This window comes from Triturus cristatus, chromosome 1_2, assembly GCF_964204655.1.
Source record: "Triturus cristatus chromosome 1_2, aTriCri1.1, whole genome shotgun sequence".
Lineage (NCBI taxonomy): Eukaryota > Metazoa > Chordata > Amphibia > Caudata > Salamandridae > Triturus > Triturus cristatus.
This window is the reverse complement of record NC_140580.1, coordinates 944,231,003-944,257,986: the sequence shown is the minus strand read 5'-3', so window position 1 is coordinate 944,257,986 and position 26,984 is coordinate 944,231,003. Positions and strand designations below refer to the sequence as shown.

The 26,984-nt window shown below is 47.2% G+C and overlaps 1 protein-coding gene across 2 annotated transcripts in view; it reads right to left on the bottom strand.

Annotated features, from left to right (window-relative positions):
- TNFRSF8 (TNF receptor superfamily member 8) overlaps nucleotides 1-26,291 on the bottom strand; it is a 199,830-nt gene extending 173,539 nt beyond the window's left edge. The window contains exon 1 of one of the 2 annotated variants that reach the window (XM_085615434.1): nucleotides 25,349-26,291. In XM_085615434.1, coding sequence (XP_085471560.1) covers nucleotides 25,349-25,402 — 54 coding nt within the window. In that variant the 5' untranslated portion in view covers nucleotides 25,403-26,291. The remainder of the gene's footprint in view (nucleotides 1-25,348) is intronic. The other variant, XM_085615436.1, reaches the window with a different exon arrangement.
- Nucleotides 26,292-26,984: the final 693 nt, after the last annotated feature.

Here is a 26,984-nt window from a genome sequence, read left to right as displayed (position 1 = left end):
TAGTATCAAGGGTGGGTTTCTGGACCCCACTCCAGGCACAAGTTTCCACCCCTGCTGCCTCACTCCTTCCTCCTTCAGTTCTGTGCTCCTCTCTCTTCACCAGTCAGGTGCCAACTGCCAACTCCAACTGCCAACCTGGAGATGCCTTCCCAACATTCTAAACCTGCCTCACACTGTCACAGGGTTCTGGAATGTTCTGGAAGGTACTAGTAGGTTCCAGTGATGTCACAGGTGACAATGGGTGGCCACCATTTTGTGTTTCAGGCCCTCAGACAGAAGTTCCAGGGGTAGATAAAATGGCTCCCTGAATCTGCATCAATACTAAAAAGTCTGGTGGTTCCCAAAAAGGAAAAATACTAACAGGGTTTGAGGCAAAAGTGGGACAAAATAAATAATGATGAGGAGGGACCACCCAAAGGGCTTACAGGTCTAACACGCGTCCCCCCCAGCTGAAAGTGGGGAGAGCTACCCAACCCCTTGGGAGTTCTCATCACTAAGGCGGAAATACCTTGAGAGACCGTCTGCATTGGCGTGGTCCACTCCAGGCCGATGTTCCACCTGAAAGTCCATTCCCTGTAGGGAGATAGACCACCTCAACAACTTGGGATTCTCCCCCTTCATCTGCATCAGCCAACGAAGGGGTCTGTGGTCGGTCTGAACTAGGAAGTGCGAGCCAAACAGGTATGGCCGCAACTTCTTCAGAGCCCATACCACTGCAAAGGCTTCTCGCTCTATTGCACTCCACTTCTGTTCCCTGGGAAGTAGACTCCGGGATAGGAAGACCACGGGTTGATCCAGACCCTCTTCATTGAGTTGCGATAACACTGCCCCAATGCCATGTTCTGATGCATCTGTCTGGACAATGAACTTCTTGGAAAAGTCTGGGGCCCTTAAGACCGGGGCCTCGCACATGGCTTGCTTCAGCTTTACGAAGGCCTGCTGACAAGCCTCCGTCCAGACTACCCGTCGAGGTTGCTTCTTGTACGTAAGCTCCGTGAGGGGGGCCACGATGGTACCGTATCCCTTCACGAAGCGGCGGTAGTATCCGGTGAGGCCCAAAAATTCTCGGACCTCAGTCTGAGTCTTGGGGGGTTCCCAGGCCATGATGGCCTCGATCTTCGCCTGGAGGGGTTGCACCGCTCCCCTACCCACCAAGTGTCCAAGGTACACTACCGACCACTGCCCGATCTGGCACTTGCTGGCCTTGATCGTTAACCCAGCTTGTCTCAGGGCCTGGAGAACAGCTTGCAGGTGACGCAAGTGATCCTCCCAGCTGTTACTGAAGACGGCTATGCCATCCAGATAAGCAGCAGAGAAACTCTCCATTCCAGTGAGGATCTGGTTCACCAGACGCTGAAACGTGGCAGGTGCGTTCTTGAGCCCAAAGGGCATCACACAGAACTGGTAGTGGCCATTGGGCGTGGAGAAGGCTGACCTTTCCCTAGCTCCATCAGTCAAAGAGATCTGCCAGTACCCAGAAGTAAGGTCAAAGGTACTTAGATATTGGGCAGCTCCCAGCCGGTCAATCAATTCATCCGCCCTTGGGATCGGATGAGCATTAGTTTTGGTTACTGAATTCAGTCCCCGGTAGTCCACACAGAACCTCAGTTCCGGTTGGCCACCCGGTGGTGCGGCTTTTGGTACTAACACCACCGGACTGGACCAGGGGCTGCTGGAAGGTTCGATCACTCCTAGCTCCAGCATCTTAGTGACTTCACTGTTAATGCTGGCCTTCACCTTGTCTGACATCCGGTAGATCTTGGACTTCACAGGTGGGCTGTCTCCTGTGTCCACGTCATGGACGCACATGTGAGTCCTACCCGGAACAAGGGAGAACAACGAAGAGTACTGTCCCAGGACCTGGCGGCAGTCCTCCTGCTGTTCAGGAGTTAGAGATGGGGAGAGAATCACTCCCTCCACCGACCCATCCTTCTCTTGAGACGCAAATAAATCGGGGAGAGGCTCGCTTTCCGCGTCCTCTGCTCCGTCAGTCACCATCATCAAAATGACTTCGGGCCTCTCGTGGTGGGGTTTGAGGCGGTTGGCATGCAGCACCCGTAGGGGCTGACGAGGGGTCTTAAAGTCCACCAAGTAGGTAGCCTTACCCTTCTTCTCCAATACCTCAAAGGGTCCTGACCAGCGATCCTGGAGGGCGCTAAGCTCTCCTGGTTCGATCACCCACACCTTCTGGCCAGGCTCCAATTCCACCGGGTGAGCGTTGTGGTCATACCACGCCTTCATTACTGCTTGGCTGGCCTCCAAGTTGTCAGAAGCTTGCTTCCACAACTTAGCCATTTGGCTTCGGAAGGCCAGCATGTAGCTCACCACGTCCTGGGGAAGCTTTCTGGGAGTTCTTTCCCATCCGTCTCTCACCAGGTTGAGAGGTCCACGCACAGGGTGCCCATACAAAAGCTCGAAGGGGCTGAAGCCCACTCCCTTCTGTGGCACTTCCCTGTAGGAAAACAATAGACAGGGTAGGAGGACGTCCCATTTCCTCCGCAGGCTTTCAGGCAGACTTCTGATCATGCCTTTCAAGGTTTTGTTAAACCTCTCCACCAGACCATTGGTCTGGGGGTGGTAAGGAGTTGTGAACCGGTAGGTCACTCCACACTCCTTCCACATTGCCCGCATGTACGCTGACATGAAGTTGGTCCCCCTGTCGGACACAACTTCCTTGGGAAAACCCACTCGGGTAAAGATTCCCATCAGGGCCCTAGCCACAACAGGTGCTGTAATGGTCCTTAGAGGTATAGCCTCTGGATACCGTGTGGCATGATCCACCAAAACCAGGATAAACCTGTGACCAGCTGTAGTAGGCGGATCTAATGGACCCACAATGTCGATGCCCACCCTTTCAAAGGGGGTGCTAACGACAGGAAGTGGTTCCAGGGGAGCTTTCAGCTTCACCCCTGTTTTCCCACTGGCTTGGCAAGACACACATGTCCGGCAGTAGGTGTCGGACGACACTTTCATCTGAGGCCAATAAAAGTGTGGGACCAGACGGGCGAAGGTCTTGTCTTGCCCCAGGTGTCCTGCCAAGGGGATCTCGTGAGCCAACTCCAGAAGGAAGGCTCGATAACGTTGAGGGACTACCAAGGCTCGTGACGATCCATGTAGGGGTGCCTTGGGTTCACTGTAGAGGAGGCCATCCTCCCAGTAAACACTGTAGTTCCCCTCAACGTTCCCTGCTGCCTGGGCTTCGGCCTGTCGCCTCAGTCCCTCAAGGGTAGGGCACTCCCTCTGGCCCTTGCAGAATTCCTCCCTGGTCGGCCCTCCCTCCACGTGCCACTCGGCCGGGATGGGTAGGTCCTCCAGTTTGGTAACATCCCGCACCGCGGACTCCTGGTCCACCACCTCCGGTGGCCTATCCGTCACACGGGGCGCGGATGCCGAGGCAGGCTCCTCCCGTCCTCGGTTCTTCCCTTGATCGGCAGCTGGCTGGGCCTTTGTTCCAGGCTCCAGCCGAAACGAACTCCCTCTCCGGGTAGTCGCGGACCTGGTGCTGACACAGGCCCAGTCAGGTGTACCCAGCATCTCAGCATGAGTCCGGTATTCCACCTCCTTCCAAGCATTGTGCTCCATGTCATTCCCTAGCAGACAATCGACTGGCACGGCAGGGCTTACGGCAACTCGAAGTGAACCTGCAACCCCCTCCCATTCAAAGGGAACCTCGGCCACCGGATAGTGGCCTGTTCTGCCGTCAGCCATCGCGGCTGGGTGGAGTACATCGGGAATTACCTGCTCTGGAGACACCAGTTGGCTACGTACCATAGTCATACTGGCTCCTGTGTCTCTCAGAGCCTCCCCCCTTTGGCCGTTGATGGTGACCCATATCCCATACTTTATAGTATTTGCAGGCACCTGGATCTTAGGAACCATCTCCCGTTCCATTCCAGTGAGGATCTGGTTCACCAGACGCTGAAACGTGGCAGGTGCGTTCTTGAGCCCAAAGGGCATCACACAGAACTGGTAGTGGCCATTGGGCGTGGAGAAGGCTGACCTTTCCCTAGCTCCATCAGTCAAAGAGATCTGCCAGTACCCAGAAGTAAGGTCAAAGGTACTTAGATATTGGGCAGCTCCCAGCCGGTCAATCAATTAATCCGCCCTTGGGATCGGATGAGCATCAGTTTTGGTTACTGAATTCAGTCCCCGGTAGTCCACACAGAACCTCAGTTCCGGTTGGCCACCCGGTGGTGCGGCTTTTGGTACTAACACCACCGGACTGGACCAGGGGCTGCTGGAAGGTTCGATCACTCCTAGCTCCAGCATCTTAGTGACTTCACTGTTAATGCTGGCCTTCACCTTGTCTGACATCCGGTAGATCTTGGACTTCACAGGTGGGCTGTCTCCTGTGTCAACGTCATGGACGCACAGGTGAGTCCTACCCGGAACAAGGGAGAACAACGAAGAGTACTGTCCCAGGACCTGGCGCTGACACAGGCCCAGTCAGGTGTACCCAGCATCTCAGCATGAGTCCGGTATTCCACCTCCTTCCAAGCATTGTGCTCCATGTCATTCCCTAGCAGACAATCGACTGGCACGGCAGGGCTTACGGCAACTCGAAGTGAACCTGCAACCCCCTCCCATTCAAAGGGAACCTCGGCCACCGGATAGTGGCCTGTTCTGCCGTCAGCCATCGCGGCTGGGTGGAGTACATCGGGAATTACCTGCTCTGGAGACACCAGTTGGCTACGTACCATAGTCATACTGGCTCCTGTGTCTCTCAGAGCCTCCCCCCTTTGGCCGTTGATGGTGACCCACTGCCCATACTTTATAGTATTTGCAGGCACCTGGATCTTAGGAACCATCTCCCGTTCTCCCAGGGACACTAAAGTGACACCCGCCCACTCCCTTCCCTTAACTAAAGGCATCTCCTCCCCGAGCACTACACTAGCTACTCCGGGGGCCTTTCCTCCAATGGGAGGGGGCGGTCGTTTTGGGCACTTCGCATCTCCCTTATAGTGTCCAACGCCACCGCACTCGAAGCAATGGACAACCCTTGGCTGCTCACTCTGGCCAGGATTAGGGTTTCGGGGTGGGTTAGCCCTAGGGGTGAATCCTGTTCCCTTACCTTGGAAATTATTTTGGGGGCCTTTGGAGAACTCCTTTTTCTTTTCCCCTCCCTCTTTCTTCTGGGGGGCGCCCTGTCCGGCCTTTTGAGTATCCCCTCCAGTCCCCCTTGTGGACACCCGGGTACTAGCCCAAATGTCCGCCTCCTCAGCAAGCTTCCGGGGATTGGTCAGCTTGCTATCCAACAGGTGTTGACGCAGTTCAGGGAAACATTTTTCGAGCAGGTGTTCCTTCAATACTAAATCAAACAACCCCTCGTAGTTCCTCACTTCACTGCCCTGAATCCAACCCTCTAATGCCTTCTTTGCATAATCCAGGAAGTCCACCCAATTCTGTGTGCCCAGTTTGTGGCTACCCCGGAACTTCTGTCTGTATTTCTCGGGTGTTAGTCCAAACTTTCGTATGAGCGCCACTTTCATGATGGAGTAGTGGGTCTGCTCATCCTGCTCTAGGGCCAATAATGCATCCCTACCAGCTGGAGGCATGTACCTGTACAATCCCCCTCCCCAGTACTTCTCTGGAACCCCATGGGCCCTTAATGAGACCTCATAGTCCGCTAGCCACTTGGCAATATCGTCGCCCACGCCATAGCTAGCCACTATGTCTTTCGGCAAATAGGGTTTGGGTTCCCTGGTGAACTCTCTTTCTTCGCTGCCACCATTAGGAATAGGGTGTGCCCCGGCTCGTAGGATCTGGAGATCTATCTCCCTTAACCTCAGCTCATGAGCCATCCTCTGTTCCTCCTTCTCTTTCTCCAGCCTTGCTAAGTCTCATGTGAGCTGTCTTTTCTCCCTCCGGTCTGTTAACTCCACTTCAGACAAGCCACCGCTAGAGGCACTGCTGCCCTTCCTAGAAAGTGTCCTGGGCCCCGCTAACAGGTTCCCCACCTCAGGTTGGTACAAACCAGCTCCCTCACTGTCGGGCTCTCTATCCCTGTCCTCCTCCTCAGCCTTGCTTTCTCGTCATGCCTCCCCCCAAGCCCTTAAGCTGGTTTGGAGTGCACCCTTCTTTGCTCCTGGTGGACAATACACCCCCTCCCGCTGACAAAACTCCCTGAGTTGGGCCACAGTGTACGTTTCTAAATTCTCCAGTACAAACTCCATCTTGCCCACTCAGGTCAGAGGACAGTTATTTGCAGAAGCTATGCAGGGGGGTACCTTTTATAATACCTCCTCCCACCACCAGAGTAAATTTGGAAAAAACAAAAACTCACAATTAGGAAGTCCGCTTGGAGAAAACTCCCGGTGTAGGCCTATGGACTACCCACAGTTATTGTCGAGTATACGTAGGCACAGCTCTATCCCACCACTGAACACCAACTATGTTAGAAAAACACTCCCACACCGGAAGGGTGGTGGTGTTCTCCCAGACATACACTGTGGTAGCTTGGCTCGAGTGGTCAGGGGTCAGGCACCGTGCTAAGCATACGTCATACCCACACAATAACCATGCGTGCATCCGTTCCAAAAACGACACTACACCTTAAAAATTATACTGAAAATATATCTCTTTATCTTCTTTTCTCTTAGTTGCTGATTAAATAAATAATAATACAATCACAGTACACAAGGCTTTTCCTGTGGTAGGGTAAGTCAAATAAATAATACTTCAACGATTCAATAAATAAGGTAGATCATAAATAATCAAGGCATAAATATAAGTGCATTACATAAAAGGCAATTAAATATTATGAGGCAATAAATACTGCGAGACAATAAATACTGTGCGACAATACATACTGTGAAACAATAAATACTGTGAGGCAATAAATAGGATGAATACAATAAATACAGTGCTCTCAATAAATAATAAAAGCCAACAGTGACACTTGAAAATCAGTTCACATTCCTGAGGTACCATGGGATGATTTGACCCAATCCCAGCTTGTAGAGATTTGGATGGCCTGAGGGGTAGACTCCCTGGCTTGGACAAGGCTGAGGCCTAAACTGAGGTAGATCAAGGGGGAATCTAGAGATCTGGCTCTCCCACACGACACAACCCCTCTGTATTAGTCTCAGCTCACCCCTGGCACAATCAAGCTGGTTCCAGCACCTCTCTAGCCCCTAGGATGGTCTCTTAGGGCTTCACAGGGCCTTAGGCGCCCTCTATTCCACTTACTGCCCTTTTTATGAAGTTCCGACGCCGCTGGAGTCATGTCGACGCCGTGAGGCGGTTCCGGTTCGATGTCGGTGGCCTCGGCTCAATGACAGTTCTTGTCGACGCCGGTAGGCGGTTCCGGTTCGATGTCGGCGGCCTCGGCTCGATGTCGACCTCCGGTTCGATGATGTCGGGCAGTCTTGGCTCGATGTCGACTTCGGGCGGCTCCGGTTCGATGTCGGCGGCCTCGGCTCGATGTCGACCTCCGGTTCGATGACGTAGGGCAGTCTCGGCTCGATGTCGACTTCGGGTGGCTCCGGTTCGATGTCGGCGGCCTCGGCTCGATGTCGACCTCTGGTTCGATGACACCGGGCAATCTTGGCTCGATGTCGACTTCGGGCGGCTCCGGAGTGCGATCTCCACTCCCGACATCCGGTGCTCCTTTCCTCGGGTTCCGGCGACTCCGGAGTGCGACCTCCACTCCCGACCTCCGGCACGCTTCACCTCGGTCTCCGGCGACTCCGGAGGGCGGACTTCACTCCCCCGTCGACGCCGCACACTCGACCTCGGGTGACTTCCTCCTCGACCTCTGGTACTCTCCACGACCTCCGTCGGCGCCCTCTCTCGACCTCTGGCGGCTCCGGGTACGACGTCTGCTTTCCAGTCAGCGCCGCTTCTCCACCTCGGGCTCCAGGTCTCCAGGCTTCTCGACGTCGGACTTCAAGAAGTTACCAGTAACCAGGTCAGGAACTTGCTGTTCTTTACTTTTAAGGCCTGTTCCGGCTGTCCAGGTCCTTAAGATGGTTTTTCTTGCTTTCTCCCACACAGGGCTCCAGGCTGGGCTCAGTCAGCAGGGACTAGTATCAAGGGTAGGTTTCTGGACCCCACTCCAGGCACAAGTTTCCACCCCTGCTGCCTCACTCCTTCCTCCTTCAGTTCTGTGCTCCTCTCTCTTCACCAGTCAGGTGCCAACTGCCAACTCCAACTGCCAACCTGGAGATGCCTTCCCAACATTCTAAACCTGCCTCACACTGTCACAGGGTTCTGGAATGTTCTGGAAGGTACTAGTAGGTTCCAGTGATGTCACAGGTGACAATGGGTGGCCACCATTTTGTGTTTCAGGCCCTCAGACAGAAGTTCCAGGGGTAGATAAAATGGCTCCCTGAATCTGCATCAATACTAAAAAGTCTGGTGGTTCCCAAAAAGGAAAAATACTAACAGGGTTTGAGGCAAAAGTGGGACAAAATAAATAATGATGAGGAGGGACCACCCAAAGGGCTGACAGGTCTAACAGTTTGGCTTCAACATCATTTGTATCTGGAGTATTGTGCTTCCAAGACGACATTTTAATTCATGGACACAATGGATATGGACATGATGAGAGGCTAGAAAACGTTTGGAGATTCTGGAAGTATCAGGTTTAACTTTAATGAAAGACAAGTGCAAATTCTGTTCTGATGGTGTGGATTATTTGGGGCATCATGTTTCGAGTAAGTGGATTGAGTCAAAGATGAAAATATTGAAAGCAATTAAGAAAGCACCCACACCGAGTGAAAGGATCAGCTTAGGTCTTTCCTGGGTTTGATTGAGTGTTACGTCAAGTTGTAGAACATTTTGCCAGTAAGACTGCATGTTTCCATGAACCATTGAAGGAAAGCTTAAAGTGTGTGCGGCGTGCCGATTGTCAGAACGTTTTTGACCTAATAAAAAAAGTTAGTTTCTGCCCAGCCCCAAAACCATTTGACACTCATGATTTATGTATCATCATAACAGATGTCAGTAACCATGGTTTAGGTGCAATTTTGATGCAGAAGAAAGGTGATGGTAATGAGGAAACATTGCTTTCAAATCAAGGGCACTCCGCGGTGCTGAAGCGACTTACTCTACCATCGAGAAGGAAGCTCTTGGTTTGTGGTAGCGGGGTTCATTATCTTAGAAACTTTGTGTGGGGTAACTAATTCATCCTCCACACCATTTACAAGCCACTGGTGGAGTTATTAAATTCAGGCAACGGAGGGAATGCACCTCTACGTATTGCAAAGTTGCAGTACTGTACGCAAAAATAGCAATATAAGTTAAAGTTTGTTCCAGGAGTTCATAATTTTGCCGTCACTTGTGTGTTACACTTACCTGTGGATGCTGAGGTAAAAGAGGAAATGGAATGAGACGATGAGTTGGAATGTGCATGTTTCTTAATATGGTTACTGGTGAAGTAGTATCGGAAGAGGAGTGGCGTGCAGCTGCTAGTGAGGAGAAGGTGTTGCAGGAAGCTATCAATTGTGTGACTTCTCGTTGGCTGTACACGCATTACATGGAAGAGGCATTCATCCCATTTTGGAACCCTGTTAACAAGTTTTCAATTGTTGGAATTTTATTAAGGTGTGAGAGTTTATTGATGCCTGAGAATGTGAGGCCTAAGATTCTTGAACTCGCTCATGAAGGGCATATTTGTATGCGGGAATGAAGCGCAGGGTCAGAGAGGATTTTTGGTAGCCAGGCATAGACAGGTCAGTGGAATAGTTTGTGAGGGAGTGCAATGTGTGTGCCCTAAGTGACAAGTCACAAGTTACTGTGCCTTCACCTGTAACTGCAGTGGTCAGTAATGGGGTGCTATGATACAAGCTGGCGTTCTATGTGTCTGGACCTTTCAGACTTCCAGGGAATGCACCCAAATATGCCCTGGTATTGATTAATTAAATGTCCAAGTGGACTGAGTTAAAAGTCATCAATAATGTCAATTCGAGGTGATCATTAATTTCTTGTAGGAGGTGTTCATCAGGGATGGGTTTCCCAAAGATTTAATAACTGGAAAAGGTGCCCAAGTAGTGTCTATAGAAATGAGTGATTTTTTTTAGACAAATGCCATCAAGCATGTGACGACCTGTCTGTATCATCCCCGCAGTAATGACCTTGTTGAGAGAGTCAATCGAGTAATTAAAGACCAACTCCAACTAGCATTAATCAATGGGCTGGATTGGGAGAAGGTGATCAATGACATGTGGGCTATGAGTACGACCCTGCACATTACTACAGGAATGTCTCCCTTTCCTTTGTTGAGGGGCATAATTGCGGGTACCAATTTGAACAGAGAGGGGATGGGGAGAAAAACTCTGGATTGTGAGAAGGTGGGAAGTGTGTTGGATGTGCAGTCATGTACAGGAAAAATATAGCTCTAAGAGTGATGGCAGTTCCAAGAGGGAAGTTGGTGTCTGTGTTGGAGATTTGTGAGTATCCTGATTCTTTGTCATGTTTGGAAGGGCCATTCTAGATTTTCGTCCCCAATGTTGGTGAAAGATGTAAAGGATCACGGAGGGATCCTGGAGAATGGGAAAGTGTGGAACAAGAGTGTGGTGGTCGTGGTGCCAAGCCCTAAGGCTGATTCTGTTTGTGAATAAATGGGAACTGAAGTGTCCATAAGGGCGGCGCAATCTCTGAGCATTTGTGATGATAGTCCTACCTCAGCAAGAAGAAAGTTCATACCTAAAAGATTTAGGGCCCGATTCACAAAGGTAAAGTGAAACGAAACTCTAACTTTACGACTTTCGGTATTCACAATGGGCATTTACGAGTCGTAAATGCTCTTTGCGAATACCGAAAGTCGTACAGTTAGACTTTCTTCTAACTTTACCTTTGTGAGTCGGGCCCTTAGTGATTTTGTGATGAATAAGTAAGAGGTTTTGCACTGTTTTGTCCAACATTGTATGAACAATGTTATAAATGTATGATATCAATGTTGCATTTCCTGTCTGTTCTTTTCCCTTTCCCTCTGCAGTTTCTTTTTCTGCTCCCTTTATTTATATTTCCTTTACTAATTTTGGAGTTGAGAATTATTCTGTAATATATTGCTTTACTGTTCTTTTGTTTTCATTGTGAAGGGAAAGGGATATGTGGTTGCATTCCATGGCCTTTGTGTTCTCGGCAATTTTATGCAAGCATTAGAATGTTATGACGGTTCCGAGACCAGCAGTTGCTGCCGGAGTCTTGGTGTTGCAGGATGAAATAAACATAACTTTTGCATTAAGCGTTGTCTTCCTTTTTAGCTTGCACAGCAAAAATATGTTGCTCATTTAGCTTGCATTCACTGGTTCTTTCTAAATGGGCAAGGGGAGGAAGAGTGCTTCTGGCAGACTGGTAGACAGGGGAGCAAAGGGCTGTGCAAACAGATGAGGAGGGGAGAAGATGGAGCAATTAAGAGTGCAAGGGCATATTCAAGAAAATAATGAGACTCTATGCTGTGAGTGGAAGAATACATTTTGCTGCTTGCATAACAATGGGGTGTGTGGTGTGCCTAGTGGTGTACCGAATGCCTATTCTTCTCTTCCTAGGCAATACAGTAGTTTTTAGGACTCGCCTAAAACAGTACTCATGTGCTGTCACTTGTAAAAGATATTGGGGCAGATTTCTGAGGTTTTGCCGTAGGGAAGCGCAGCAGGCCTTCCTGCTGCGCTTCCCTACGGCAAAAGAAAAGGGCAGGGATGCGCCGTATCTATAAAATGCGGCGCATTCCTGTACTTTTCCCCTGCGCCGGCGCACAATGGGCTGCCTGCGCCAACGCAGGCACCTCTGCACCATGGTGCAAGGGTGCCTGCATTGCGGAGATGAATATTTTTGTACAGGAAGGGAAACCTTTCTGTACAAAAATAATCACAAGAGGTTTTTCCTCTTTGTATGTGTGCTGCAGAATGCAGCACACATAGAAAAAGGAAAAACGAGGAGAAATAAAGATATTTCTCCCCGTTGCGCCTCCCTTACGCCTCCCCTGGGGAGGCGTAAGCTTTTGGCGCTGCCTCAGATTTACGATTTCTCGTAAATTTGGGGCAGTGTCAAAAGGCCATGGATGTTGCTGGGAACGCCCCCAGCAACACCCATTGCACGCCCCTTTAACGCAGAACACTGCGTTAAAGGGACTGATATTTATGAGGCAGCATTAAGCCAAAAAAAGTGGCTCAGTGCTGCCTGATAAATATCACGCAGGCTTCTGCGCCACGGAACGTCACAAAAAAGGACGTTCCGATGGCGCAACGGGCCTCATAAATCTGCCCCATTGTATATAACAAGGGACTTGGAGCCCACCATTGCTTATCATTGTTTGGCTTCATTGTCACTCTTATTTGCTGTCTCCTAATTGGCCAGCGTATGCCAACTTCACTTCCTCTTCTGTTGTGTGGAGCATGGACCAAGTACTGATTTCTTCATCTAGATTGGTGTCCTTCCACTGCGTCTTCTGTGATTTGTTCTTCCTTTGTGATGCTTCTATCTTCTTCACCCATGGTGCTTGTTCCTGTGCTGCTTCTTTTGTCCAACACTGCCATTGTCCATGTTTCTTCTTTCCTACCCTCCTTGTCAGTGCTACTTCTTCCTCTCTTCCCCGTTGTCCAACTCCCAACCCCGTTGTGCATGTTGTATCTTCCTCTCCCATCCCATTGGTACATGTTGCTTCTTCCCCTCCCACCCCAATCCCATTGTCCATCTTGCTTCTTATGCTCTCGTTAGTTATGACCTACGCCATTAAAAAAAGCACTATGACATAGCCAGGGCTGATGCATCAATGCTCTTTTTTTACTGCCCCATTGCCCATTACCTCCTACCCTCCCTCCTGCTGTACCTGTTCCTGTTCCCTTGTACCCTTACTCCAGTTGGCCCTAATGCTCACCAACCATAAAAAAAACTGATATGACATAACTAGTGATGGCTGTGTCATAGTGCTTTTTCCTAACTTTTGGTCAAGCTGCACAGCAGCTGCTCTGCTCTACAATATGGCTAAAAGACATTGACAAAGTCAATAATTTCTTCATAGGTGAGACCTATTGGCTTTGTCAATGCTTGTTGCCTCATGTTGCCGATGTGTGGTGACATTGAGGCAAGGCATAAAAACCAGCATATTGGGATCAGTTTTTTCAGGAAAATTATTAACATTTTTCAGAAGAGATTGCACTTATTTTTCTCACATGAATAGTGTATATTTTATAGGAAAAAGGGGTGTATATTTATTAATTGTCAAGCTTATGCTTTGGGGCAAAATGACTGTATTTCCAAACAAAAATTTAAACCGAATATTTAAGTGATAACCACTTCTGCTGTCTGACACCCTAATTTAGCCGCCAAATCCGTAAAGTGTGCCCCTGGCCAGGGCCAGCTTTCGAGCTGGTGGAGCCTGGTGCAATTGTCTTTTTTGGCACCCCCCATGACCCCTTTTCCACAAATTCCCTCACTACCACTCTCCAACAGTGCCTCTCATCTTTCCATAGCCCCTCTCTGACAAACGTTTAATTTCACTCACTCAGTACTGTGATCGGCATGGTACACATTGTTTGCAGCAGTCACAATAACCCTCTGCACTACTTTATGATAAGTCAAAACTGTCACTAGACAAAATATTGATCTCTCACCAGTAGGAACATTAATCACCAGTTATCTTGACATTTTTATTGATGCCTGAAAACTGCTGGATACACAAGTAAGTTCTGAAGTTCAAGTGCTTTTAAACCCATAAGCTGATTTTTAAACCCAGTGCCCCCCACCAAAGTCAGCACCAGGTGCAGCTGCACCTGTTGAACTGCCCTAAAGCCAGCGGTGCCCCTGGTATTTGAGGGTGTTTGCCATAGCGGTAACAATCTTCCTCTTGTTGTCGGTGACAGTGCCCTGTATCACATTCTCCAGAAAAACCTTGAGCACACGCCGGGTCTCCTCATAGATGAGGCCAGAGATGAGCTTGACTCCTCTGTGGCAGGTTAGGCAGTAAATGGTAGGCTTGGTGGTGCCATGGATGTTGTCCCGAAGCACCTTCCTGTGGCACTTGGCCCCCCTGTGCCAAGACCCTTTCCCTCCTTTGCTGCATCCAAACATGGTCTTCTCTCGCTCAAAACAGACTTGAGAACTAAAATGAACTTAATCTGTAAAATTAATATCTGCTATCCCAACCCATAAGGTCTTCATAACCTGCTGTGTGAGACTGTACAACCTGTATAGCTCTGCTGTACTGACGGAGATTGTGACAACTGTGTATTGTTTAGTTTTCCAACCTTTACACTTTGCTCCTGAATCTACCTGTAAGGGTAGAGTGGATTAATGAAAGGAGGTGGAGCGTTGGAGTGTAGAAACATGCTATAATTTCATAATAATCCCTTGGAAAATGTTATTTTCTTAACTGCCACAATTTATGAACATTTAGACATTTTTTAGCGAAATTATCCAGAAAAATGCATTTTGCCAGCACTTCTTAGATTTATATTTGTGTGGGTGAATCTGTTACAATCCTGGGAAGGATCAGCTTTGTACCGCACACAATGAAAGTCCTGGAACTCTTGTTGTGAAAATGTTGCTCTTAAACGAACGATACAATTAGTTAACGAATTTGCTCATTGCAGTACGCCGGAACTGCAGTAATGAAAGCAGGTTTGTTCACTTTGCTCAATGACTGCAATTTCGGTCAGGTATTGCGTTTTGCACACACTTTGCGTTTGTGAATTTTGCCTATGTTGACTGAAAATGAATTTCTTTAAAGCACTACAAAGTCTAAAGAAGGGAAATGTGACTATACCTGTTAGAAAAGGAAAAGAAGCGCTGCCCAAAGGTACACCGGTGCGGTATTATGCATTGTGATTGTATGCGCCCGGTGCACCTGTTAGAAGGTGCGCCAGGGACAAACAATAACAATGCGCCCTATTAGAAGCATGCCCTACCCCGAGGGCAGCCACGAACTCGCGCTGCCCCCAGGGCAGCACATTCATGTGAAAACACAGAGCACCTGCCTGCACTTTTACAGGGTAATAGAGATCCCCTTGCAGGCGGGTGCAGTTAGTGACTGCACCCGCCTGCAAGGGGATGTCTGGGGGGGTCCATGGGACCCCCTTTACCCCCTGCAGAGGGCTGCTCTCAGGAGGCGCAATGACAGTGCACCACCCTTTAAATGGCGCACTGTCAGTGCGTATCCTGAGGGCTCCTTTGACTCTGCGACCACTTCTGTAATATAGCGTGGGTGCAGTGTCAAAGGAGTTCCCACATTTGCATAGGGCACGCCCTTATGCAAATGGGGAAACACCCTCTGAAGGCAGCACTGGCACTTTAAGTGCGCCAGCGCTTTGGGTATTATAGAAGGGGACGCACAAGCGTCTGTGCCCCCTTCCACAATACCAAAGTGCCCCGGGGCACGCAAAGCAAGCAGGCTCAAACGCCCGTTGCACCCCCGGGGCACTAATTGTTATACCGCAGTCATTATATGGCAATAAAGGTGGGTCTTCACACGTGTTTGGCTTGAACAGTGGCATCAGATCACAGAGAAGGAAGGTGCACTGACGTTTCCCCGCTATGGCACACATAATTTGAGAATCATTGAACATTTAAGGAGGCCATTTTATGACATAAACCTGCTAGATAGACCTGCACAATATGAAGCACTTAATGCATTGGAACACATATCTCACCTTAGACACAAGGAAGAATATGAAGAAATAGAGGGAGTTAGACTGTACACTGCATTGACTACTCAGGAAGATGAGAAAGGTAAATGAAAGGAAAAGAAAAAGAAGGAAGAGACAGATGACACAGAGAATGTAGTTGAGGACAGTGATAGCGATCCAAATGCGGATTCCATAAATTAACTATTGTTAAATCTTCCACCCCCATATAACGTGACCCAAGCTGGAGGAGTTAGTAATGCAAAAACCAGTGGGAATTCTGATGTGCCTACAGCACCAGCAGATGTAAGTTCCAATTCGATGGGAGAGGGTTCAGGGATGATAGTCCATCCAAATGTATCTGCCTTAAATACCCCAGATGCACTGACTGTTCCTATCACAATTAGTCCAGTAGTACCTTTGTATTAACCTGGATTGGCAGGAAATACAACCCATACTTTGGCTGTTCCCACTCAAATGGGTATTTCAGATAACAATCCTGTTGGCTCGACATTGAGAAAAATCCCTCAAAGCCCTTTGGTCCCAACACAAGTGAACACTCCATGTGCTGCATGTGCAGATCCAGCCTCATATCAGACAGGGTTTTCCCCGACTGGAGGGTTACCGCAAAGATCACCACCCTTATTCATGCCCAACACAAATGAACCTCCAAGTGTTATTTGTAGTACCCCCAGAACAGGAATACTTTTGGGTTCACCAAATTCTGACATGTCCATTTGGAATTCACCAGACAATGCAAATCCTAGTACCTCTAGAGGAGACATAATCATTGATACCCCTGTAGAGAAACCTGGTCTTAGTGCCCAAGAATTCGAAGATCGGCTCAAAAGTATAGACATCACAGGGTCACATGTGTCACAGGGTTTGAACATGTACAGAGGGGCTGAGCAACTGGAATGTAAGGGGTTCGTTACCCTGTTCCAATGGTGACTGGGAGGCTGCTTTCAGCAAGGGTCTGCCTTTCCAGCCCTGAAAGAAACTCACTCAGCCCTCCCTCCCTCACAGCACACTGTGCCTTAGTGAAAGCAGGAGTCCCTCTATCCCCACGTAAGAGGAACCCTATTATTAAAGCAGTGGCGCACCCGCACCACTATCCCACTTTGAGCTCTGCGGGGAACACCGCCTACCACTGTACACTGCCTAGGGTTGCAGGATTGAATTTTTCGCACTATTACATTTTCCTTTCAGCAGTGCCAGTTCAGCATGTGGGTGAAGCCGATGGAGTAAGTGGGTGGAGCAAGTGGAGGAAGTGGGTGGAGGTTGGGGGAGTGGATGTGGCCTCCTAAAACAATTTGAGCACCTGCACTTAATATTTTACAAATTAAGCACTGTTTATAAGGGATACAAACGTGCACAAGTAAAAAACGTAACAAAGAGAAACAGAGCAGGCATAGAATTAGAAGACAGACATGAAGCATCTGGAGGAGTCCAGGCGATCATTTATGAATCCTATGAGGTTTTAACTGGTCTATCTGATAGGCAATTTATACTTGATGTAATGGCTTGAGTCTCCATCAGAGGGGAGACTGGAGCAGCGTAATTTTGGCTCTTTCCTTTTATATGCCAGAAGCGTACAATTTACATGTACCTGACACTATATATACTGTGAGCCACATGTATCAACATTAGGAATAGTGATTACCTATTTACGGTTTTCTACGAATCGCAATTAGGTCATCGCTATTCCTAATGTATGAAATTCCAAGAGTTTAATTTAGCGTTTCCTCGGGGGTCGCAAATCGACCTACCTTATTAATATTAATGAATTTTTCGCAATTTGTAACACCCCAGGAATCGCTAAAATCACAGGGATTGTGGCCTGCTAGGGTCAGCAGACTACCATGTACTTGATTGCTTTTCATTAAAGCAATCATTTTTCTTTAAATGCAGCCCGTTTTCCATGAAGGAAAACGAATTGCGTTTAAAAGAAAAAAAAAAAATGTTCATTTGTTAAGATCAGACAGTGGTCTGTGGGACCACTACCTGCTCTTAAAAACAGATTTGCCACTATTCCCAAAGGGGAAGGGGTACCTTGTGGACCCCTTCCCATTTGCGAATGGGCTACCACCAACTTGAAGTTGGTGGTAAAATGCAAATGTTTTGCGACTGCATTCATGGTCACAAAACATTCATACATACCTCTGCGATTCGAAATTTGGAATAGACACCCTTAACACGCCGCTTCCTAATACCGAATCGCAAACCCATTTTGTGATTCGATAACAGGTTACCGAATCACAAAATAGGGTTTGATAAATAGGAATCATGATATACGGCACGTTCCCGGATTGCGAGGAACGCTGCGCTTAAAGCTATTACACACTTTTCGAATCACGATGCAATACATGTGATTTAATTGACAATTTTTGATATCTTACGACTTGGGACGAAGCAATGACGACTAGATGAACCGGAGAAAGATACCTACCGCTTTCTGAGTATTTCATTTCCGTCATCATATCGAATTGTTGCGTCTGCTTATATTCGAAATGGCTTGTTCATAAGTGCAGATACGGGCCAAACGGAGAGGTATCACAGCGGCACAACACCGATGTGAAATTCTTGCTATCCCCTGAGTGGTTTGGGTCTTCCTACTTTGGAGTGACTTGGGCTTTGATTCAGGGCTATTTGGGAGCATGACACACATTTTGCATGAGCAGCTATTGTCCGTTATGCAATGAGCTCTTGCTATTTTGGCAGATATACGTTGTAATCTTCAGTCGATATTACTCTTGCCCTGTGGAAGTGCCCTATATGGGAACGAAACGCGTTGGCTGAATTGATTAAAACATCTAATGATTTTAAGAAAACTTTCCCAATTAAAGAAGCACATTTTTCAACCTACATTGGCCTGTTGGACTTTGTGAGCTGCGCACCCCCACTTGTTATAATTGTTTCCTGATCTGGAGCATAGTAACGCCACTCAATGGCTGGCGTAGGGTTTGATTGCACAGCGCCTTCACACATAGGAACTGGCGCGAGGTGCGGCATAGAAGGTCCGCCGTTGCTGTCTGTTTGGTTTTTGTTATATAGGAAAAGCCTTTAACGTTATTAATATGATATTTAGTTTTTAGGAACCTAATAAACCATTCCAACACTATGAAAATATATTTACTTCAGAAACAAGAAAGATTTATGCAAACATGTGTAATAATGTTTTCACATTTGCAATTGGAATGTAGTTTGCACTTACATCTATATTCATGTATTCCAAGTTATATTGCATTTACTTAAAGTGCAACATGAATCTGATTTGAATTTATGTACTGACATCTTTCATTTGTTTATAGGTGTCTTTGCACATATGAACTCGTTTCAAATGTACACCGTTGAATCATACGTTTAAAGTCTACTTAAGTAGGGCTGTATTTCTGCTTTTCCATTTCTGGTTGCGTGTCTTTCTCTTGCTGGTGCGTTCACATGTTTTGTTAGTTTAATAATAGATGTAAGACTATATTAGTGATACAGAGTCTGAGATGAGGACCTTGACAAAGAACATGGAGAGCCAAAGTGTTCACTGACAATCCCTATTCAGTCATGTATTAAGAGGTGTAGGGTACCCAAGGTCAGCTACGTTCACAGGACTGGTCTGGGAGAATCTGTTAGCATTGCAGCTCACACCATGAGAATGGAAAGGACACTAGAGCCCCTGATGGCATAAACAGGAGGTGTTACTCAAAAGATTTGTGTGGTATTAAATGGTGTTCTCAGAGGTTGATTGTGCCACTATTCCTTTGGACTTTGAGAGGTACTTCCCCTTTGACTCTTTGCTGAGTGTGTCTTTGCTGTGTCTTTGCTGAGTGTGTCTCAGGCTAAACCTTATTTCCCTATCCCTTGTGGACTTTTGACCGAGTTTCTGCAGTGCTGACACCTTCCAGCAACTTTTCTTTTTTCTGTACTTTCCCAGCTGTTTGAGACCCTTTTAGACTTAATCACCCTTGATGGTTTAGACTCTAGACTAGATGACTTTTAGACGTCACTCATGCTTAGGAGGGAGGATTGGAGACTCCGAGTTTCTATTGCTAATTTGTTGTACTGCTGTGACCGAACTTCTTGGTTCCCTCATGCTGCTGTGCCTGAACTTCTTAATCAGGTTTGGTTATCCTGTTGGTATCTTGTATCTTTACAGCATGGTTTTGAGATTCATTTACATTAACTTGACTGTTAACTTGCAATAAACTTCTCAACTTTATTTCCCAGTTCCTAGATTTCATCATGTAGCCAAATGAGTTACACTGTTAATTCGATGTTATGACTAATGCTAACTCCCTTTACCGCTCAATCGACTAGAAAGATCCATCAGTTAATCAATGGTAAGAGGTTGGCCCAGTGCTGGATCAGGGCCTTGCATTTTCTTTTTAATAAGTTATATTGTTTTTCTACCAGTAATCTAAAGCAATATAAAGGAATTCCCCAACTCATGGCTAAAATTAGAGAGTGGTCTCATATTCGCACTAGTGCAATGTTCTTTAATGCGTACCCTTAAGTTCTAGGTTCATTGTACAGCGGAGTCTTTAAATACACAGGCCTGCACTTTTTAAATGAAATATGTCGAAGCATGACCTGGATGAATTTTATGTTTAAGGGGACAAGCTTGGATTTTGTTCTACTGATCACCTGGAGCCAGTACAAGACTTGTGGTTGCACATTGGAAAAATGCTCAAATATTTCCCAAACTGGAGCCCAGTTTCAGTGCTACTTTCTGTGCTCCATGTAGCTTTAGGGAGACTTGCGTAGTTTCTTCATCATTTAACACCCGCTATTCTCACAAAGACTAGAGAAAATACACTGTCAAATCAGTCGCAAAAAAAGGTTACTGAGGTATTACTCGCGTTGAAAATACTTGTAAATTACCTGACTAGAACTAAAGCAAGAGAAAAAGCTATGACACACATCCAGTTTCAGAGTTAACATGAGGGATTTTTGCTCCAAAACAAGTTTTGCGATAGACAATTACACGACTGGTGTAGGCGTAAGAAAAATAGGAACCCACGCCTACTATGGGCGACTCCGTAATCGAGATCCGCGCAGACTACGATCATCATGTAACAAAAATGACACACTGCCCTGATCTAGAAATAAAAATAGTCCAGGCTACTGAAGCTCGGTGTACAGTAGATACAGAGAGTGCCATGTTCTTTCCCCTGTGAATTTGATGGTGGCAGTGACATGAGAGTGTCTGTAATCGGTTTGAATCAAGGGCACTGAATTTGCCGCAACACGTGCAATTTCCCATTACTGAAGTTCTGTCTTTGACTGCTCTGCAAGATTATCAGGTCTTGAAATGAGTCGGAAGTTCAAAGATGAATGCATAAAAAAGATCTCATGAAAGAATGAAGCCGCAGAAATGGTCACCCGCTGTGTAAACATGGAAGTGAACGATTGTGACTGAGATATATGACAGGACTGGACTATTTGAGGTGACAATTACTGGTAATTTATAATTTCTTAGCTCTATGTAAAATTAGAAACCTGTGGGTGACCTGAATTGGTTCCATTATTAGTTCTTCCTATAAGTTTTGGTGTCTTTCACACTTTCACACTTACAGTCTCTCTACAATTCCTGTGGTGAGCATACAGAATCTTGCTCAAATTTCCAAATTGCTCTTCGAGTTTGGCCTAACAATCTCAGGCAAGGCAAGGCAAGGAACATTTTTCATCTGCTGGGATGAAATCAGAAATGTCATCCCAAACACCTTAAACCATCTCCGTTGGCAAGAACTGCGGAGCAGGAATACATCGCCTGCCAGGAGCTATCTTCAGGAATCTCTGGCAAAAACGGGCTGTCCCAGCTTTGGAACATACAAACCAGCCATGCAGCCTCTAAAAACCGGTTTGGAAATCAATGAGAAGGTTCTCACTGGTTGATGGCAAGGCTACGTACTCAGGCAGAAGCAATGCCTGGATGACATGAAATAGCTACTGCACACTCGCCCCCTAAAGTATTTTGGCTTAGGCTATCCCAGAATCACGAAAGAAAAAGTTCTGAAACATCGCCTAGGGCTACTCCTGACTGCTCTGCATCTTCCACCTCCGCAGAGGGAGTCATCCTCATCCTCCGGCCGCTTATGCGGAGGACCTGCCACACTTGCTATGCTTTTGCAGAAAGCTGTAGGGGGGGAAAGTCTTGGCTGCTCTAAGCTTATTTTAACTGCAGAGGGATTTGCACCTGGAGACAGGCACTGCTGGCCAGCCTCAAGCCTGGGGACCCACAGTTAAACTGCAGGCTGGTAAAATCTCTGGTGCTGGTGAAAAGGGAAATGCCACAAGCCAGTCTGCACACACTGCACCCCTTGCATCTGATGCCGTTACGGAAGCGACCAGCTGAAGCCCAGCATCCTCGGTCTCCTATGTCCCTCCGACATCAGGTCCATACGCTTTGCTTTTACCGGCTGCACTGACACTGAGGTTTATCTCAAAAGGATGCACTGCACTTTGCACTTTCTGAACTTGGCCCACATTTATCACCCTTCTCAAGGACACTGCTGGCACTGAGGCCTTTCCTCTTCTCAGTGGTAGCACTGCACTCTGCACATTCTGGACCATCTTTCGGGTGATTACTGGCCCATCACTGGAAGTTGGAACACTAATAATAGGGTGCATCAGGCTCATATAATTGCATTTTTTAGATATTGGTTTTTTTAGCAGACATGTCTGCATTTTCTAAATGTTTTAAAGTAATTTTAATTGATGCAATTTTGTTTTATTTATAAAGTTTTTATGAACTTCAACCATGCACTATTATGCATTCTTATGATTTCCTTACTGCACTGTTTTTTATTAACAATGCAAATAAATTACTTACTTACTTATTGTGGTGAACAGGACTTTCACCCAAATAGCGATTACAACTGGTGCAAATTTACAGCACCTAAGTGTTCTTTCCGACACAAACGGGAACCAAGTGGAATTTGTGCAGGGTGAATTTGCAAATATTCCAAGTTCCTCAACTTAGAACTGCAGAACAAATAGGATATTTCTCCATTAGACTTGTTTCTGGGGTGAGGAACTCCGAGTCAGGAAATTCCTCAACCCATATTATTTTATGCACTCAGGCCATCATTAGGAACTCTATGGATATGTGCCGTTACAACGCATGGAATTTTATCGCATGCCTTTGCAATGCCAAACTTTACCCCAACTTTCTGTCGGAGGAGCGCTGGAAGTTGCAATAGATTAATTTTCTATTCCAACTCCAGTGTGTGCAACAATAGGGAAGGTGTTAGTGTTAAATCCAACACCTTCTACCCACTGCTGCACACCTTTTTCGTTGAAACAGCATGCGGTGTAACTGCATGCGTTGCAACTGTTTCGTTGTAAAGGCTGCTTCCCGAACTCCATAGTCATTGGTGGAATATTTACTGCACCTGCTAAAATCTCCCCCCGCTGTGTGATAAATACCTCTCAATTGAGAGTTTGTGCAGAATAACATGCACATTTTCAGGTTTATCAGAAAACTGCCGCTAAAGCGGCGATAATGGGCTTGATAATATGCTGCAGAGAATTCCCATAGAAGCCCATGTTGACACCAGAACATGGGCTTCTATGGGAATTCTCAAGGGCATATTATCAAGCCCATTATTGCCGCTTTAGGGGCAGTTTTCTGCCGCTAAAGCGGCGATAATTGTAACACCGATTCTTGATAATATGCCCCATAGTTCGCACGTGAGTCCTAGAGTGGATGGCTCTCTGCTGCGCCTAGTAATTAGATTTGTCCTTTCACACCCAATGACAAACAATATAAAAAAGAGCACCCCTCTTCTTAGGGGTGTGTAGATTAAAAATGTTTGCTTTCAGCCATATGCCATATTGGGTTGTATGACAGAGGCACGCATGGCTAAACCACACGTTCCTCTACAACAAGGCCCGTAGAACGAATGTGTCAGAACAACGCATTCCTTTACCACGCATGCCTTTACCACACAATTTCGTGGTAAAAGCATGACTGGTAAAGCCATGTGTGGTAAAGATCACACCCAGCCCCTCTGCCCTGAGCCCTGAAAAATATCCCGACCCTCCGAGCCCTAAACACTACCCTGACCCCCCTGAGCCCTAAAAACTACCCTAACCCTGAGCATTAAACACTACCCCGACTCCCCCACCCCAAGCCCTAAAAACTGCCCTGAGCCCTACACACTACCCGACCCCCCAAGCTCTATACATTACCCTGACCCCCGAGCCCTAAACACTTCTCCAACCCCCGTGCCCTAAACACTACCCGAACCCCCCCTGAGCCCTAAAAACTACCCCTATCCCACCATGAGCCCTAAAAACTACCCCAACCCATAAAAATTACCCCCACTCCCCAAAACCCAGCCCCACTTACCAGACCGCGTCCTCTCCCGATCCTTCCTCATCCTGTGCCCGCCCATCCGCGCATCTAGACCACGCACTGTCTTTACCACGCATAAGCTGGGTTAAGGCATATGCGTGGTTAAGGCAAGCGTGGTTCCGCTTGCTGGAAAACAGCACACGTGGCTCAGCCCGCGTTATCAAGGCCTTTTCCCACCATATGTTGGTCAAATAATCTGCCAAAATCCAAATGTGCAGACAAATAGCATTTTTTTGTTTGAATCCTTTGCAAACCGAAATCCAGCAGTTACCAATCATAGAAGCAGTTACAACATACATTACACTACTGTAATTTGTGTAATTTCAAGTTATGCTTCTTACACGAAATTCCGATATTATGCTATGCTGCATAATTACGTCACGTTTGCAGCAAAATTATAGTGCGGGAACAGAGTGAATGACCAGAGCATGAGCACTATTGTTCACAGCGCTTGTGTTTTTGGTGCTTTTTATTTCCATTAAACGTCTCCTCTTGTGGACACATTTCACGCTACCATATAGCTCTAAACACCAAATTAGCATTTTGCGTAATTACAAGTAATTTCATGTAATTGTGCTAACAGTTTGCACAAAGGCAAATTACGCAAATTTCTTACACCCCAACAGGAAATCTGTCACCAGAGACCCACTGATAAGCAGTAGTTGTGGGGAAAGAGCATCTAATCAGCGTGCGCCTTCCTCATAGCACTGGGAGCCAGATGTGCTAGTTTATCACTAAGTGCAGTGCAGTAGCCGCAAATGCTGCATTGTGCTGCGTGAGAAGGGGAGAGCAGGAGAGCGCCATATTTACAGAACTTTTGCACCAAAGTGCAAGGGTGTCTCCGTAAGTCTAGCATAGGTTTTGTACTGGAAGAATTCGCTTCCAGTACAAAATACTATGCTTAGACTCACTTTAAACATGTTACTACTTTGTAAGTGTGCTGTACAAAGCAGAACACATGCAAATTTGTAAAAGAAAGGAGAAATGAAAGCATTTCTCCTTCATAGCGCCAATTTGAAATGGGCGCTATTTTCTCACGCTTAAGCCTGTCTACCTTTTTGTGTAAGTAGGGCTTAGCCCAGAAACCTTGGGTGGATGTATAGGAACGCCTATGCACCACCCATGGTATGCCTCCTTGAACTAAGTAAGCCATGCGCTGCTTTGCACTAGTTTATAGTGATTATACCCCTTAGTATCCACTGAACGCTGCGCTTCCTAAGCATCATAATATGTTCTAAATTATTAACACAGAAGCGCCTCTTACTCGGGGTCCTACCTCAACTGGTTGATACTATTCCAATATTACGATGTCTGTTATGCTGCAAGAAATGGTAGAACAATCTCCGCTTTAGCGCCCTTTTGTGATCCACAATAAATCATGACTTTCATATGAATGGATGAATGAAACAAGGAAGAAAGAGCGCCTCCTTACCTTACAAGCAACCCCTGGAGCTAGCAGAAGCAGCAGAAACACAAGCCCCGCCATGAGATCGCCCAAGGGTCCACTTGCGGTCAGCCAGGAATCGGCTCTCTCACACCAGGGATCAGCCTCTGGTTATGCCAAAGATAACTCTCTGGTAACAGCTGGGATCCGCCTCAATCAGCTCAAGGGATGCGCTTTAGAAGACACAAATCATCAGTCTTTGGTTGATCACATTAGGGATCACGTATTCCTCACACCAGGAAGGCACCTCAGATAACTCTAGGGATCTGCCCAAGATCAAACAAAATATCAGCATCTGGTCACACCGAGGATCAATCTCCTGCCATGCCAGGAATCTACCTCAGATAATTTCTGCCTCAGTTCACCGCGGAGGTCTTTTCAGATTACAACTGGGTTTCCCATTGGGTCATGCATGTGGGTAAGCAATCCACCACAGCAGTCCACCTTAGACCACAGAGGAAATCTTCTTCAAGAATCAAATGTATGTCCACCAGGAATCCGCCTCAGGGTTCCACCTCAAGTCACACTGAGGATTCTTCTGAGATTACATCATGGGCTTCCTTTAGTCAGAACAGGTACCTGCGTCAAGCATGATAGAGGTCGGCCACAAGTCGCACTAGGGAAGGACCTCAAGTAACATCAGTGCTCCTCTCCTGACCGCACCAAGGTTCTGTCTCAGAGCTGCAAACATCTCCCAGGTTCACGCCAAGGATCCTTTCCTCTCCACACACAAGGGATTGGTCTCAGGTCACACCAAGGATCTTCCTTTGACCTCACATAGAACCACCAAGATGCAAGGATCCTGTGCAGACACAAAGAAGGAATAAATAGAAAACCTTTTCCTAAGGGAATCTGTGGCCTTTAGTCAAATCCAGTCCCTTTAATGATCTCCGCTCCCCATGTCTTCCTCTCGCCTACGCCCTTCGCCCTCAGTGGCTGCTATTTTCTGTGTCCTCTTACTTAACTGCTCCTCCCTCCTTCTTGTTCCACCACTTCAGTCTCCTCCCTGTTACTCAGCTCCTCCTCTCTCAATTCCTCATCATCAGCGGCTCCTTTCCCAGTTCCATTCATATTTAGCTGCTCCCCTCTCATCTCCCCTTTATCGGCTGCTCCTTCCTTATTGCCTCTTACTCGGCTGCTCTGGCCCTCTTCTTACTCAGCTGTTTCCCTCTCCTGCTCTCTCTTATCCTGCTGTTTTTCTGTCCCAATTCCTCTCCCTCAGCTGGTCTTCTTTTGATTCTTCTTACTCGCTTGCTCTTGCATCCTCTTAGCTTCTCTTGATTCTGCTACCACATCTGCTTCCACCTCCTTTTCCTCCCCTCCTTTTTTCTCTTTCTTCCTCTTTCTCAGATGCCCCCCACTTGATTCCTCTTCCTCACCTGCTCTTGCCTCCTCTTCCTCACCTGCTTCTATCTCCTGCTTCTTCTGAACTCCCCTTGATTTCACTACCTCGTCTGCTCCTGCCTCCTTTTACCCAGATGCTCCTTTCTGCAGCCCCTTTTCCTCAGCTGCCATGTTTGTTGTATCCTCTTCCTTGCCTGCTCATCTGTGGTCTTCTGGGCCCGCAGCTTCTCCCCTGCTTCCTCCTGCTCTCAGCAGCCCCTCTCCTGTTTCTATCTTGCTT